Raw genomic sequence first — 15,701 nt, 5'->3', positions numbered from 1 at the left:
TGCCTGCCTGCCTGCCTGCCTGCCTCGAGTAACCCGATTTACTCCCGTCCCGTCACCCACCCACTCTCACTCGACACCACATTTGACCGCGCCCCGACCCCTCCGTCCGCCCCCTCCGACTCCCCCTTGCCCTCCCCCTCATAACCCTCCACGTTTATGTCCTTTTCCGCCCTTCGTCGTCTATCCACAACCGTCTCACACCTAAACCCAATCAAAATGGCCACGGCAGAGTACACCACCCGCACCATTGGTGCCGCCAACACTCTCGAGCACCGCGTCTACCTCGAGAAGGACGGCAAGGTCATCTCGCCCTTCCAGTGAGTAACTAGCAGCAAAGAAGGACAAGGCAGCGTCGGGGAAGGTTGCAAGGTGCGCGTTGGGAAGCAAGCAGGCAAGGGCAGCGAGCAAGGTGGCGCGAGTAGCTCTGCATCCCCCCTCGCTCCCTCTCCCCTCACCGACGCGAAGCTTCTCCACACCAAGCAGCGCGCACAGGCTCGACTCGGGGTTCGCGGCGTTGCCTTGTCGATCTCTTCCGATAACCCCCACACTTCCACTAACCCACCACCCAGCGACATCCCCCTCTACGCCGATGACTCGCAGACCATCCTCAACTTTGTCGTCGAGGTCCCCCGCTGGACCAACGCCAAGATGGAGATCTCCAAGGAGGAGGCCTTCAACCCCATCAAGCAGGGTGGGTTTTGGTCCTCCTTCAAGGCCGGCACGCTAACCCACCCCAGACACCAAGAAGGGCAAGCTCCGCTACGTCCGCAACTGCTTCCCCCACCACGGCTACATCTGGAACTACGGTGCCTTCCCCCAGACCTGGGAGGACCCCAACCAGAAGCACCCCGAGACTGCCGCCAACGGTGACAACGACCCGCTCGACGTCTGCGAGATCGGCGAGGCTGTCGGCTACGTTGGCCAGGTCAAGCAGGTCAAGGTCCTCGGCATCATGGCCCTCCTCGACGAGGGTGAGACCGACTGGAAGGTCATTGTCGTCGACGTGAACGACCCCCTTGCCGCCCGCCTCAACGACATTGAGGACGTTGAGCGCCACCTCCCCGGCCTTGTCCGTGCCACCAACGAGTGGTTCCGCATCTACAAGATCCCTGACGGCAAGCCCGAGAACGTCTTCGCCTTCTCCGGCGAGGCCAAGCCCAAGAAGTAGTGAGTGCAGCGGGGGGAAGGGTGACAATGGCCACGTACTGACTTGTCGCAGCGCCCAGGAGATCATCATGGAGACCCACGAGGCCTGGAAGAAGCTCGTCAAGGGCGAGTCGCCCGCTGGCGAGATCTCGCTTGCCAACACCACGGTCAACGGCTCGGCCGGCCTCGTTGGTGTCCAGGACGCCAAGTACGCCTCGATCCCCCCCAACGCGCCCCAGCCCCCTGCCCCGATCGACCCCTCGGTCTCGAAGTCGTTCTTCATCTCGTCGGGCTCGGCTTAAGCGTGGCATGAGTAGGAGTCAGCAGCGAAGAGTGTAGCGTTGGTCTTGCCGCATGGCGGGCGATGATGCATTCTTGTGAGATACGGGTGTGGGCGGGGTGGGCGGGGTGTGGGCGGTGTTGCATTGCGCTGCCGTGTTGCACTGCGCTGCCGTGGCTTGCTTGTCCGTCTCCGTCAGTGGAGTGGATGAGCGAGTGAGTGGGGTCGAGTAGAGGTGGTCTGCCCGCAAGTCCACACACACGACCAAGTCGCGCGTTCGGCGACCTAGCTTTATCACGCGCACACGTGCCACACGTGCCGCGCCAGCGCAATCTCCCCAGCACCCACATGCACACGACGGCCCTGGTGATCGCCCAGGCGGCCGAGATAGCGTCGTGTGTGGACGTGTCGGCGCCGTCGTGTCAGCGGGCGCCCGGGTGGTAATGGTGGGTGGGTGGCTCTTGGCGCGAAGCTGGTTGAGGCTGATTCGGTCGGGGCTTGGCGTGGCGGATATAGCGGGGGTGGGGGTGTGAGATGAGCTGGCGTGGACGACAATGGCAGAGGCAGCTGAGGGCGAGCAGAGGACGTAGGTGCATGGGTGTGAGCGTTCTGGAAGCAGGTGCACGGGTGGCAGGTCGAGCGGACTGAGCTACATCAATCTGCAGTACATCAATCTGCAGTACAACATCGCTCCCCCCGACGCGCCTACTCATGCAGCGACAGCCCCAGCTCGCGGTGCACGGCCGTCACCGTCGCATTCGTAAGCAGCGCGTACTGCGCGGGCGTCAGCACGCGCGGCGAACAGCACCCACGCGCCCGATGAGCGCCTGCGCGCCGTCCTTGACCTCGTTGTACGTGTGCAGCAGGCGGATGTGGCGCTGGACGATGGCGTCGGCGTCGGCGTCGCTGCGGGGGGCGTTAGCGTGGGCTCGGAAGGGGGAGAGGGAAGGGGAAGGGGAGGAGGGGAGGGGAAGCAGACGTACCCCAGCTGGGCCTTGAGGCGCGCGAGTTCGGCCTGGAGGGCGGCGACGCGCGGGTTGGGGTGGGGCGTGGAATGCTGCTGCTGCTCGGGGGCGGGAGCGGGGGCGGGGGCGGGGGCGCTTGCCGCAGCAGAGGGCGGGCTAGACACGGGAGGGGTTATAACCTCCGCGGGGGTCGGCTCGGGGGCTGGTTCGGGGGTGCGCGCCGCGTCGCTGGGGGAAGGCGGCTCGGCGACGACGCCGACGACGGGAACTGCCGTGACGGCCGCCTCGGTCGGCTCGGAGGGCTCGGTGGCGGCTGCGACCGCCATGTCGACGTCGGCGTCGACGGTGGCGGCGGTCGGCTCAGCGCCGGGCTGGGACATTGTGCTTGAGAGTGGGTGGAATGAGGAAGGAAGGGAGGAAGGCGGGGAAGACATGGCAATGACGCCCGCCACTCTGGACTGCTGGACGACCTCCACCAACCTCCACCGTGCGCAACTCGTCGAGTCTCCAACCTCCTCTTCCTCACCATCCCACCACGCAATGTGCAACCCCGCCGCCCCGGGGCCGAGCACGCCGCCCGTGCCAGAAGGGGACGCGCCCCCAGACTGGGAGACCCTCGCCCTCCCCCCAGCACACATCCTCGCGCACTGTGAGCACCTTGCCCCCTCCGCCGCTGACCCCAGTGACCGACGCCCACTGCCACCCGACCGACCTGGCGCCCAGCGCCGCGACGTATGACGCGGTGCAGCTCGGCGGGCTGGCCGCCATGGCCGTGTGCGATGACCAGGGGGCTGTGGCGGCTCTGGCCGCGGAGCGGGGGTGGGCCGCGGGCGATGGGGGCTCCGGCCGCGGGCGCGTCGTCGCTGCGTTTGGTGAGCCTACCTCTCCCCCACTTCCGTCGCTCACGCTCCAGGCTACCACCCGTGGTACGTGCACCGCTTCTCGCTGCACGACCCGCCGCCGGCGAAAGCAGAGCACTACGCCGAGGTGTTCGCGCCCAAGCCCGCGCTCGCGGCGCAGCTGCCCGACTTTCTCCCGCTCCTCCCCGAGCCCGAGGCGTTCGCGCCCCGCCTCGAGAGGATACGCGCCGACGTGCTGGCCGCGCGCGGGGCCGGGCGCCTCGCGATGGTCGGCGAGATCGGGCTCGACTCGGCCGCGCGGGTACGTATCTGGCCCCAGAGCCCTGGCCAAGCCTCGACCCTCACGCCGTTCCGCACGACGCTGGCGCACCAGACGGAGATTGCGCGCCGGCAGCTGGCGCTCGCGGTCGAGCTCGGCGCCCCGGTGAGCATGCACTGCGTCGCTGCGTCCGGGCCGACGCTGCGCCTGCTCGAGGGCGTGCGCGCCGCCGACGCCAGGTTCGGCGCCATCAACGTCGACATGCACTCGTGCGGGGGGTGGAAGCCCGAGTTTCTCGCGCAGGCCGCGCGCACCATGCCGAACTTGTACTTTTCCCCGAGTGTGCTCCTCACCGCGCGCAGCCCGGCCGGCGCGGCGGCGGTGCGCGCCATCCCGCGGGATAGGGTGCTGGTCGAGAGCGACCTGCACGACGTGGCCCAGAGCACGCGGCTCGTGTGGGCCGCCGTGCTGTGGGTCGCGGGGTGCCGCGGCTGGCGGGTGGAGGGGGGCAGTGAGCGGTGGGAGGGGGTCGAGGAGGAGGACGACGAGTTTGACGATCGGGGCCGGCTCGTCGAGCGCGCCGAGGGCGAGGTGTGGGCGGTGCGCACGATCGAGCGGAATTGGGCGCGGTTTGTGGGCCTCATCTAGGGGTAGTAGTAGTAGACATTGCATCGTCGTGTTCTGTACAACTGGCGCGGCGAGTGACCAACGCGCCAACTCTGCCGCCACTACCCATACTTTGCCTGGGTGTGGACGCCCCCGCCCTACGCATACTTGGCCACGTCGTCAGCGTCGGGCCCGACCGGATCGCTCGACGCCGCGAGGTTGCACTGGTGGAACATGCGGAGCTCGTCGGGGCGGAAAGCGCCGGTGACGCTGTGGATCACGCCGCGGTTGTGGAAGAGGACGAGGTCGCCCTCGCGCCAGTCAGCCGCGAAGAGGTACTGGGTCGTCAGCGAGCCCCCCACCGACTCGGAACCCACCTTGGGCGCGATGCCCGGCCTCTGCACGCGCGTGAGCAGTTCGCGCACCTCCGCAAGGTCGGTCACCTCCCCCCCGTCCGGGAAGAGCGCGCCCTCCCTCGAGCTGCCAGCCGGGAGCGGCGCGACGCTGAGGCTCCGCGCGGCGCAGGGATGCACCTGGAGGTGGAGGGCGCCCGTGACCGGGTTCTTCCAGCACATGGGCAGGTGCTTGACGGCGGCCTCGTCCCACGCTGGGAGCGAGTCGAGGGGCAGCTCGAGGCCCTCGGTCTCGAGGCCTAGGCCGGTGGGGAGGGCGTGCGCGCCCGACATCCAGACGTAGGGGTGCGGCGCGTAGTGCACCGTCGTGCGGGTTGCGAGGGACTTGAGCGGGGCGGGGAGGAGGTCGAACATGTTCTTGCCCGAGGCGACTGGGGTCAGCGCTATGGCGAGGCGGGGGCAACGCACACACGGTCGAGCCCTTCGGCACGCGCACCTCGTCCCCACTCCCGTCGTCGTACCGCACCGTCTGCCACGGCCCCTGCGGCACGCGCACCGCGTGCAGCGAGGTCACGCGCGGCGGCGAGAGCGCGTACAGCGCCGCGTCAATGTGCCAGCGGTAGAAGCGGGTCGCGTGGGCCGTGGCCTCTTCGGCTTCCGAGATGGGGTGCTTGTGGAAGGTGCGGTGGTGGGGGTGTTTGAGCTGGGGCTGGGGGGATCAGCGAGCGGAGCGAGCTGGCACGAGAGGCAAGGGACAAGCTCGCGGGCCTGGTGGAAAGAAGCGATGCTGCTCGAGCGGGCAGCAAGAGCCGAGCCGGTCGACAAGCGAGATCCAAGCGCCACACCGCTGCCCCCACCCACATCCCACTCACACTATCCAGCCCCTCGTACTCCCCCGGCACGCGCCCGTTCCCAATCAGCTGCACCTCGGGCTGGTGGGGGATCGTCTTGAGGTCGGGGTGCAGGATGCTCTTGGTCTCCTTGCCCGTCTTGTTGTTCCCGTGGCCGTACGACGTGGCGGCGGGATCGAACGCGTGCGTGAGGAGGAACTGCTGCTTGGGGGTGATTGTGGTGTTGCGGAACAGGAGGACCTGGTACTGCGCGCGGTGTTAGCGGCACCACGGAGGGGGCGACGCACGCGGTACAGCGCGTCAATGATCTCGGCGTACCCCTCCTCGGCCACGCTCGCCGGGTCGAACCCGTGCACCTCGCGCCCGAAGTCCTCGAACGCGGCGGGGTCGGCGGCGGGCGAGGGGGCGAGCGGGGTGTAGGTGTAGCTCGTGGTGGCGGTGGCGGTCATCGTCACCGTGGTCATGTGATGGTTGGCGAGCGTGAGATAAGAACGTGCTCGTGGGCCCGTTAGTGGCGAGTGTGTAGTGGTCGAGTGCAGGTGCGCTCTGGGGCGGTGCACGCCTGCCCGCAGCTATATACCCACGCATATCGCTGCGTGTCTTATCTGATCATGTGCCCCGGCGTCGTCTGCTCGCCGCCGTCGTCGTCGTCGAGCCGTGCGGGGTCCGATGGGCGCGGAGCAGCAGTGGACACCCTCCACCCAACCCCCCACCCGCCCGATCCCATCGGCCCACCCAGCCTAATCGGGGCCGCCGTTATCCGCGCGCCTGGCCAGCGCTGGTGGTAGGCGCGCCAGACAGGACACGTACCGCCGCGCGCCTAGCCCTCTGGGCTTATCTTTATCGCGCACCCTGCCCCTCTCTGCGAGCTCTTCCCATTCGCTCTCGCCGAGGAAGCAACCCTGCACATCAAATTCAGGTGCGGCCGGTGCAGGCTTTGTGCGCGCAGAGCTGCGTCCTGAAGTGTCTGGTTGCAGGCGGCATCCCGAGCCCCTCCTGCCTGGCTAGCTCCGCCCCCCTCGTCAGCCACCGCCGCTGCCCGGTGCCGAGCGGCTATAGATACATGGCGGATACACCTCGCACTCGCACCCCCCACCCGGTCCCGGGCCGCTGCCGAGCCCGCACCCGCAGCGAGGTCCGCAACGGCGCGCTCGGGACGGGGTCGTCGCCGGCAGTGCTGACTGTGGCTCGTTACGCCCGGTACGAGGCGCCAAGCACCCAGCCTCGTCACGTCGATCAAGCCGCGCAAGGCCCGCCAAGACCGCGTCCTGCCCCGACGCGATTTGCTCCCCCCGCACACGTGTGGGTGTGGGCCCGAGTCCGAGCTTGCGGCCTCCAAGCTTGCAGAGGAAACGGGGTGCGCGCAGTTCGGGACGACGCCCGACCCCGGCTGGCAGCAATTTTGAGGGCGAGGGCGATCCGCCGGGGATACTGGTTATCACGGGAACTGCGCGGATGGCGCCGAGCCGCGACGGTTACCGGCGGCAGTGGGTGGTGCAACGAGAGGGGCAGCTCGCGAGCATGTGGGCTGGTCGTGTGAGGTGGGGAGACGGGCGCCCGCTCGCCCGCCCATCGGCGCTGCGATCGATCGCTCGCGCTGCCGCTGCCGCTGCGCGCTGCGCGCGACCTGGATCCATTCCGCACTCGCGCGACAAAGGTACCGCCCCGCGACACAGGTACTAACCTAGCGCCGGGGGCGGTCGCGCGACCTCGGTCATCAGCGAGGTGGCGAGGAGGTGAGCTGCGTGCTCTGTAGCTAGCTCTGGGCTATTTACAGTCTTGTACAGATCGGTTTCAGGGCGGCGGCGAGGCTGGCCGCATAGGGAGCGAACCAGCTCGGCGACTGGCAAGCGGACCAACGCACGCCCCGACGCCCCCGGGGCCGGAGCATGGAGCATGCATGCCCTTCGGCGACGATGTCGGGGTCGCAGCGGGTACCGAGGAGGCTGGGTGCCCCCCCAGCTGGGGATGCGATGCGATGCGAGGGGATATCTCGCTCGACCGCCACTGGCTTGGCTTGGCGGCTGGAAATGAACCGCCCTTGAGGAACAGGGGTGCGTGTGTGGTGCCGTGCCAGTGCGAAGAGTGGTGCCGCGTGCAGCAGAGTGGCAGAAGGCCAGGCAAGCAGGAAGGCAGGCAGGCCGGATCTTGTCGGCGAGGCGTTGGTGTGGCTGCGTCACGAGCGACATACAGTAAGCAGGCCGCGTCCGCGGGCGCCGTTGGCGCAAGGGCGTCGGTGCTGCCAGGTGCTCGTCAGCCTCTGCTGGCTGGTGCCGACGGCTGCGTTGCGGCGTTGCGCTCGCTGCATGCATTGACTGGTGGCAGCGAGCAAACGTTGGCGTGGAATGCAGCCCGCGTCGCAGCGCCGCGGGCACCTGGGCGGGGTCAGGCGGCATCAAATTCGGCGTCGTGACGCACGTGTGGCAGGATTCGACCACTCACGCTCGCCTCGGGCCATGCACCCACCCCCCGACCTCGACCACCCCGCCGCCGCCTCGACGCATTCCTGAGGGGCAGGCTTGGGCAGCGAGCGAGGCGAGACGAGACAAGGTGACCCCAGGCAGGCCGGGTACGTCGTCCGGCGAGATGGGCCCGGGTCGACGCCGCGACGCCGGCTGGCTGGCTCGTTCTGCCCGCGCGCCGCCTGCCAGCCAGCGAGACAGGCGGGCAGGCTTAATACACCCAGCCGTACTCTCCCCTTGCATCCCATCTTCTGCATCGCACACGACCACGGCCTTGCAGACACTCGTCGCACAGTCTGGCTACTAGGAAAAAAAAAGTTGGTCGAGAATAGGTGGTTTGTTGCACCACCCAACTTGCTAGTCGGAATCAACTCGCCAGCCCAGCCCAGCGCCAGTCGCCGCTCCGCCCGCCAGCCGCCTTCCCTCTCCCCCCACCCCACCTTCCCCCTCGCTCGCTCGCGTCGCCTCGCTTCATTGCCTGCACTTGGCAACATCCATCATCGACGGCGGCTCACTACAGCCAGCAACGCTCACATCACTCTCCTTTGCATAGACCACTCCCCCCGGCAACCACCACAACCTCCCGCAACGCCAACAGCATACTCTCACAGCCAGCTCTGCTGGCGATCTGCCTAGATCTCCACCTTCCCTTCCCCCCCCCCATCTCCATCTCGCCGCGCAGCCCCAGCCCACCTGACAACAAGTCGCAATGAAGGTGAGCCAGCTGCGCAACACGCACCCACCCACACCGCATGCACTAACCACTCCCCCAGTTCGGCAAGAGCATCGTTGCTTCCCAGGTGCCAGGATGGGCAGACTACTATCTCAACTACAAGGTGGGTGGATGCAACACGTGCGCCGACCGCCGGCCGGCCAACGACGCGCCCGTTCGCGGTCGAGCGTCGCCGCGGCCACATGACCCAGCATACTCACACACGCAGGCGCTCAAGAAGATTATCAACTCGCTCGCCGCAGGCAGACCGGCGTCCGAGGCCGCGCTCCTCTCGCGCGGCGGCCGCCCCTCCAAGCGCAGGCTGTCTGACGCCCTCCCGACCGACTCGAGCGCGCCCTTCTCCCCCGCGCCGAGCGACACGGCGACCCCGGTATTCGCGCCCGCGACCGAGCCCCCGTCAACAGACATCGGCGACCTCGAGCCCCTGCCCCCAGAGGCCGAGGCCCCCGCGCCCGGCGGATCGCGCAGCCTCATCTCGGGCGGCGCGGGGGCCAACGGCGGACCTGACAGAGGCGAGAGCTTCAAGGCCCACCGCGACGTCTTCTTCTTCACGCTGCAGAGAGAGTTGGAAAAGGTGAGTGAGCCGGTGGGGTGGGGCTCGGGGGAGCGGTGGGCTGGATGTCTGCCCTTCGTGATGCGCTCCTCGCTGGCGTGATTTGCCCCCAGCGATCCCCCGTAGCCCCCATCTCCGCTGCCCCCTGGTCACGGCCGCCCCGCTAACACGTGCAGATCAACGCCTTCTACCTCATCAAGGAGAGAGATCTCCGACTGCGCCTCCTTACCCTGCTGTCGAACCGGAAACGCCTCCTCCGCACCCAGCGCGAGCTCGTCGCCGACGGCCACGACCTGGGCGAGGAGGGCGGCAAGCGGAGTGCAGAGTGGGCCAGTCTGGAGGAGGGCTGGAGACTATTCGAGCGCGATCTCGGCAAGCTCCAGGGCTTCATCGAGATCAACGCCACTGGATTCCGCAAGATCTTAAAAAAGTGGGACAAGAGGAGTAAGAGCAACACCAAGGAGCTCTACATCGAGCGCCAGGTCGAGGTCCAGCCGTGCTTCAACCGCGAGTTCATCGCAAAGCTCTCCGACATTGTCGCCGCCAACCTGCTCGATATTGAAAATGGCTCGGACCACCTCACCGCGTCCTTCTTCGCAGCCGAGCTCCCTGAGGCTGTTGGTGATGACGGCCTCGCGTTCGACAGGTCAGACAACGAGTCGGACCCCGGAGAGGTCCTCACTAGCGACGCCCTCTTCGACCTCGAGGTCAACCTGCCCAAAACGATCGAGGCCGGCCGCGACGCGTTTGCGCGCTGGGTCAAGCACACGCGCAAGGTCCTCAACAAGGACAAGCGCGGAGAGGGCCGTGCCATGCGCGTTCTCTGGCGCGCAGCTCTCACTGCCCCTGACGACTACCTCGACCTCCTCTTCAACCCAAACCTAGACTTCACCTTTGTCGACAAGATCAACGACCGCACCCCCCTCCACCAGGCGGCTATCGCTGGGTCGCTTCGTCTTGTCGAGCTGTGCATCGCCAACTCCCCCGAGCTCATCGAGCGCCAGGATGCCTACGCCCGCGGCCCCCTCCACTACGCTTCGATGCACGGCCACCCGTCCATCGTATCCCTGCTCCTGTCATCGCACGCAGACCCCTCGGCCACGGACCAGGACGGCTACACACCGCTCATGCACGCCATCACCCAGGGTCACCTCGAGGTCGTCCGCATCTTTGTCCAATCGGGCGAGCCCGTCAACCTCGAGCCGACCGCCATCTCGACCGACCTCATCCCGCTTTCGCTTGCATGCCAGTACGGACACGTCGAGGTCGCTAGGCTACTGCTCGAGCGTGGTGCCAAGGTCAGGCCCAACTCGGAGGGCCTCTTCCCCATGCACTTTGCCGCCAAGGCTGGTCACGAGGCCATTTGCAGACTACTCGTCGAGGCGGGTGGGCCCGACGGTGGCGGCAAGGACAAGCAGGACAAGTACAACATGTGGACGCCAATTCATCATGCTGCGGTCGGTGGCCGTCAGGAGCACCTCGACTGCATCAAGGTGCTCGTCGCTGCCGGCTGTGACGTCAACGTGGTCGACGAGTACGGCAAAGCGCCCGGATGGTACGCCGCTTGGTTCGGCCACGTCAAGCTCCTCAACTTCCTGATCCAGTCGGGTGCCAAGCTTGCAACCAAGGAGACCGAGATTCGCGGTATGGAGAACCTTGGCCTCGCAGCCGACCCCCAGATGGACGCCCTGTCGCCGGGCTCGGACATTGAGCTCGACCCTCCACTCGGCGACGACTTTGAGCTCATCCCCTCGCTCTCCCTCCCCCCTCCCATCATCCCTCTTCGTGTATACGGCCACGAGTTCCTCGCCAAGCGCTGTCTCGTGCAGCTCTCCCTGGGCCACCCCTTCAAGCGCGGCCACGAGAAGACGCCGCCCGTCAAGCTCTACTCGCGCAGCAGCCAGGACAACCTGCACTTGTGGTCGTCGCTCAAGCTGGTCATGACGTCCAAGTCGGATACCTCGGTTGTTCCCCACAGCGTCATCTTGCCTCTTGCCGATGAGCGCGAGGTCTTCTCGTTCCAGGTGCAGTCGTTGGACAAGTTCACGCTCGAGATGTCCCTCTACCCCACCTTCGGCTCCAAGGTCATTGGCCGCGCCGTCATCCTCCCATCGACCTTCCTCGGTATCCAGGACCACAAGGGCATTGTTGCCCCTCTCCTCGACCACCACCTCAAGACCATCGGCGAGGTTGCCTTCGAGGTCAGCTGTATCCGACCGTTTGAGGGCGCCCAGCTCGAGATTGGTGGACGCGTCGAGACGTACTGGAAGAGCAAGGTTACGCCATCAAACCCTACCCAGGACCACGCCCACCAGTTCCAGTCCCACCGACCGATTGGTGTTACGGCGCAGTCGCCTGCTGTTCGCCCGTCGGCCGTTGTCGTCCCGTCGCAGGTCGAGCCTGCTCACGTCACGGCCAGCTCGCTTTCTGGCGACTATGTCCGCCTGATCGTGCAGGTCACAAAAGACGGCGTGCCTGTTGTCTACCCCGACTTCAAGCTCCCTGTTCCCGGCCTCGATGTCGGGGTCGCCGACGTTACGTTTGCGCAGTTTGACGCCCTGGCCAAGGACCGAGGCCTCACACTACCCGCCAGCGCGGCTGCGACGACGGCACAGGAGTGGCGCACCGTTCTCGCCAAGTCGATGACTTCGGTCGAGCGCATCCTCTCTCTTGTCCCGTCCGACGTCGGCATCAACCTTTGCCTGCTGTACACGCGCAAGTTTGACTCGCACGCTGTGGGTGTCGGCTACTCGCGCGAGGTCAACGGGTTTGTCGACGCCGTTCTGCAGGTCGTCTACGACGCCGGAAAGGTGTCGCCGGGCCGCAAGATTCTCTTCTCCTCGTTTGACCCGACAGTGTGCACTGCTCTCAACTGGAAGCAGCCCAACTACGCCGTCTTCTTCGCCTCATTCTGTGGCATCGACCGGAATCAGACGGCCGAGGGCGCAAAGCTGGTTTCAGGTCCTCCCGACACGGAGCCAGATACAAGATGTCTGTCGGTGCGCGAGGCCGTCAACTTTGCAAAGGTCACCAACCTGCTCGGTGTCATTCTCGAGGCGACGACGCTGGCGGCCGTGCCTTCGCTGGTTGCAAGTGTCAAGGACGCGGGGTTGTTGCTCGCGGGCTTTGGCCAGGAGTCGGATTTGAGCAAGTTGAGGCAGGGGGCGAGTGATGGCCGGACGGTGGACGCGTTCTGTAGCGATGGGTAAGTGCGCGAGCGCGCGAGCGGCGCGACAGGGCCGCGAGGTTGTGCAACGCTGACACACGCAGAATCATGACGCTCGTTATATAGTAGAATCAACAAGGGACCCGGGGCTTGCTATGCATATGATCACACTGTAGCGGGGGGTGCAGGTGGCTGTGAGGTCGAGGGGAGTGACTCGTGCTGTTGGTTTGGCCAAGTCGGGGCGCGGGGCGACAGGAGCTCGGTCTTCTCTGCCCGACTGTATACTGGCCGAGCGAAAAGTCGAGGCCACCCAGGCCTTGTCGAGTCGGCGGCAGCGACAAGGTTTGGAGCGTGCTTCTGCCCTCGCCGCAGAGGAACAGCTTGCGACATTGATCGTCTTGCTCGCCCCCCGGCCGCCGCACGTCGACCGGCACAGCGCCACATGCCGCCGGCACCCCAGCCGCCCATTGTGCAGCCCAGCCGCCACCCCAGCCGCGCCGTTTCAGCGCGCGCGCACAGACGGCCCCGTGAAAACTGCCTTCGCGGCGTCCGCAACGGGCAAGAGCGGGTGCGGCAGTGTGAATGTGGCGTCGAGCAGCAGCGGCGTGTTGATGCGCGCTCAGCCAGGCCGAGCATACATACTTAAGCTGCGTGTCTGCAACGGTGGCTCCCACCTCTCGCCACTACATGGTGCCCTCTGTCCTCGCCCTCGTGCTCGCAGCGGGCGCGGCGGCGTCCCCGCTCGCGCGGCACATCGACACCGACGCGTGAGTGCCTCCCGCTCCCTCCGCCTCCCAGCCAGCTCACGCCCCAGCGACGCCCACCCCCAGCCATACGCGCGCCGCGCCCCCCCCAGGCCCTGCACCACCCCCCTCCCGCTGACAAACTACGGCCCGGACCTAACCTACGCGATCACGCTGTCCCTCGGCACGCCGGCGCAGAACCTCACCTTCGTGGTGGACACGGGCAGCCCCGACGTGTGGGTGCTGTCCTCGGCCGTCGCGGGGCTCAGCACGGGCCCGGGGTTCGACGGCGCCGCGAGCAGTAGCTTTGTAGGCAGCAGCGAGGAATTTCACAACGTATACGGCTCGGGCGAGGTGCGCGGCGCGTGGGCGAGCGACGTCGTGTGCCTGGGGAGCAAGTGCGTCCGCCAGGCGTTCGGCGTCATCGACGCGCCTGGGCCCGGCGTCACCTTCGAGGGCACGCCCGTCGCCGGCGTGCTCGGGCTCGATTGGGGCCTTCCCGGCCGCGAGCAGGTGCACGCGCCGCTGTGGAGGCAGCTGAGCCAGGCGTGGGGGGATAAGCAGTTCGGGCTGAGGCTCTCGCGCGGGCCGACAGATTACTTTGGCGAGCCGTTCGCGCGGGCCGGCGCGGTGGGGAGCAGCCTGACGCTGGGGTAAGACTTCCTCCTCCCTACTCGCCGCTGACGACCCAGCGGGCTCAATCGCGCGCAGTACGCCGGCACGCTGCACTACATCCCGCTAGCGGGCACGACCGACTTCTGGCGCGTCGCCCTGGGCGGGGTGCGCGTCGCCGGCCGCCCGGTGGACACGGGCGCGCTGTTCGCCGCGCTCGACTCGGGCTCGTCCATCATCAGCGGCCACCCGGCCTCCGTCGCCGCGCTGTACGCCGCCGTCCCGGGCGCGTGGCTCTCCCCCGGCGGGCGGTACTTTGTCCCGTGTGACGGCGTGGCGGGGGGCAGTGCCCCGCGGCTGGGGGTGGGCTTTGTGCTCGGCGGGCGCGAGTACGCGCTCGCCGACGCCGACGCGGTGCTGGGCGCGTTCGGCGCCGCTGCATTCAACGGCACGGCGCCGGGCGGCACGCAGCTATGGTGCATGGGCTCGATCCAGCCGTTCTAGTGAGTGCCGAGAAAGGGACCAGCTGACGCCGCCCCAGCGCGTGGCCAGACTACCTCCCCCCCGCGTTCGTCCTCGGCATCCCCTTCCTCAAGAGCTGGTACTCGGCGTACCGGCTCGCCCCGCCCGCCATTGGGCTGGCTCGCGCGGTGTAGTCGTTGGAGAATATGCAGCTATAGTCTAGTCGAGTGCAGTGCCACTGCCACGCGCCACGTGGGTGGGCCGGAAAACCCGCGCCGTGCCCGAGGTCCGAAGCTAGGTGCCAAGTGACGCCATGCGCCGCGGCTCGCGCGGGCAACTACAACGATGTGATGGGCAACAGCGCGCTCGCAGCATCGCTCATCGCCCACTCACCATGCCGCCGCAGCCCCCCCGCGTCGCCCTCATCACGGGCTGCTCCGAGCCGTCGTCGCTCGGCGCGCACCTCGCCCTCGAGCTCAAGCGGCGCGGTTTCCGCGTGTTCGCGACGGCGCGCCGCCTTGCCACGATGGAGCACCTGCGCGCCGAGGGGCTCGACGTGGGTCGCGCGGCGTCGCTCTGCTGACGACAGACCTTCGAGCTCGACGTCGTGAGCGCCGAGTCGATCGCGGCGGCCGCGGCCCACGTCGCGGCCGAGGCCGGCCGGCTCGACGTGCTCGTCAACAACGTGCGCGACGCGCCTGGTACTTGCTGATAGTGACAGGCGGGCATATCCGGCCTCGCGCCCCTCCTCGACACGGACATTGCGCGCATGAAGGCCCTGTACGACGTCAACGTCTTCGGCCCGCTCGCCATGGTGCAGGCGTTCGCTGGTCTCCTCAAGGCCGGAGCGCAGGCAGAAGGGCACGACGCCGTCGTCATCAACGTCGGCAGCGGGTCGGTCAACGCGTTCCCCTGCCTCGGGGCGTACGGCTCGAGCAAGGCGGCGCTGCAGATCCTCTCCGACGTGCTCCGGCGCGAGCTGAAGTCGAAGCACATCCGCGTGGTCACCCTCGAGCTGTGTACGTGGGCGCTGGGGGCAAGCTGACGGCCAGACGGCGTCAAGACGGCCATGGCGGACGGGCACAAGACGTTCGACATTACCCGCGCCGAGCTGTCAGGCTTCTACGACACGGAGAGCGTCAAGACCCAGGCTAACGACATCTTCTCGGCGCGCATGGAGAACAACCCGACCAGCGCGGCTGTGGCAAAGCAGCTCGCGGACGCCGTCGAGGCCCACAACCCCCCGCTCAAGATGTGGGCCGGGGGCGAGGCGCTGCCGGGCAGGTTCGTCATCCCCGCCCTGCCTGTGTGGGTGATGGACAACATCGTGGCGCGCATGTTTGCCAAGATTCTGTGAGGTGGGGCTGGGGGGAACTCGTTTGGGGGGAGGAGTGAGGGATTCTCGAGGTTGGAGGGGTTGGCGAGTGGACGGGAGTCTCGAGGGGAAGAGGGCTTCTCGAAGCGGTAGGCAGTGTCGACTATCGCGGAGCTGGTCATGCAACTCGTTCGCAAGTGACGACGATCACTACGTCGTTCTAACCGGGGGTGCTGCTCGGGGAGCTGGCAACCTTTTTAGTGGCGTGGCGACAACCAAACCGGCGATGTGGCTGTCTGACGGCTGGGCTTTGCCTCCGCCACGCCCACCCTCGT

At 67.3% G+C, this 15,701-nt stretch overlaps 7 protein-coding genes across 7 annotated transcripts; 5 read left to right on the top strand and 2 right to left on the bottom strand.

Annotated features, from left to right (window-relative positions):
* Nucleotides 1-216: 216 nt before the first annotated feature.
* Nucleotides 217-1,448, top strand: IPP1 (Inorganic pyrophosphatase; the record flags this gene model as incomplete). Its single annotated transcript, XM_069351971.1, has 4 exons — nucleotides 217-317; nucleotides 570-691; nucleotides 738-1,167; nucleotides 1,220-1,448. 4 exons carry the CDS (start codon nucleotides 217-219, stop codon nucleotides 1,446-1,448), a joined length of 882 nt encoding a protein of 293 aa, XP_069209389.1.
* A 683-nt stretch (nucleotides 1,449-2,131) lies between these two features.
* Q8F55_003427 (uncharacterized protein) lies at nucleotides 2,132-2,771 on the bottom strand (the record flags this gene model as incomplete). Its single annotated transcript, XM_069351970.1, has 3 exons — nucleotides 2,132-2,200; nucleotides 2,239-2,332; nucleotides 2,410-2,771. 3 exons carry the CDS (start codon nucleotides 2,769-2,771, stop codon nucleotides 2,132-2,134), a joined length of 525 nt encoding a protein of 174 aa, XP_069209388.1.
* A 160-nt stretch (nucleotides 2,772-2,931) lies between these two features.
* scn1 (Cut9-interacting protein scn1) lies at nucleotides 2,932-4,158 on the top strand (the record flags this gene model as incomplete). Its single annotated transcript, XM_069351969.1, has 2 exons — nucleotides 2,932-3,040; nucleotides 3,305-4,158. 2 exons carry the CDS (start codon nucleotides 2,932-2,934, stop codon nucleotides 4,156-4,158), a joined length of 963 nt encoding a protein of 320 aa, XP_069209387.1.
* A 116-nt stretch (nucleotides 4,159-4,274) lies between these two features.
* On the bottom strand, nucleotides 4,275-5,784 carry Q8F55_003425 (uncharacterized protein; the record flags this gene model as incomplete). Its single annotated transcript, XM_069351968.1, has 5 exons — nucleotides 4,275-4,454; nucleotides 4,494-4,900; nucleotides 4,938-5,178; nucleotides 5,342-5,566; nucleotides 5,608-5,784. 5 exons carry the CDS (start codon nucleotides 5,782-5,784, stop codon nucleotides 4,275-4,277), a joined length of 1,230 nt encoding a protein of 409 aa, XP_069209386.1.
* Nucleotides 5,785-8,491: 2,707 nt separating this feature from the next.
* Nucleotides 8,492-12,360, top strand: PHO81 (phosphate system positive regulatory protein pho81; the record flags this gene model as incomplete). Its single annotated transcript, XM_069351967.1, has 5 exons — nucleotides 8,492-8,497; nucleotides 8,556-8,618; nucleotides 8,724-9,089; nucleotides 9,245-12,273; nucleotides 12,339-12,360. 5 exons carry the CDS (start codon nucleotides 8,492-8,494, stop codon nucleotides 12,358-12,360), a joined length of 3,486 nt encoding a protein of 1,161 aa, XP_069209385.1.
* Nucleotides 12,361-12,921: 561 nt separating this feature from the next.
* On the top strand, nucleotides 12,922-14,245 carry Q8F55_003423 (uncharacterized protein; the record flags this gene model as incomplete). The annotated part of the gene is made up of 4 exons (XM_069351966.1): nucleotides 12,922-13,001; nucleotides 13,049-13,630; nucleotides 13,670-14,092; nucleotides 14,131-14,245. The coding sequence occupies 4 exons, from the start codon at nucleotides 12,922-12,924 to the stop codon at nucleotides 14,243-14,245; spliced, it is 1,200 nt and encodes a 399-aa protein (XP_069209384.1).
* A 200-nt stretch (nucleotides 14,246-14,445) lies between these two features.
* On the top strand, nucleotides 14,446-15,408 carry Q8F55_003422 (uncharacterized protein; the record flags this gene model as incomplete). Its single annotated transcript, XM_069351965.1, has 4 exons — nucleotides 14,446-14,607; nucleotides 14,641-14,736; nucleotides 14,773-15,070; nucleotides 15,104-15,408. 4 exons carry the CDS (start codon nucleotides 14,446-14,448, stop codon nucleotides 15,406-15,408), a joined length of 861 nt encoding a protein of 286 aa, XP_069209383.1.
* Nucleotides 15,409-15,701: the final 293 nt, after the last annotated feature.

The sequence above is a fragment of the Vanrija albida genome (assembly GCF_041260175.1).
Source record: "Vanrija albida strain AlHP1 chromosome Unknown contig_3, whole genome shotgun sequence".
In the NCBI taxonomy this organism is placed as follows: Eukaryota; Fungi; Basidiomycota; class Tremellomycetes; order Trichosporonales; family Trichosporonaceae; genus Vanrija; species Vanrija albida.
This window is presented reverse-complemented; position numbering and strand designations above follow the sequence as displayed.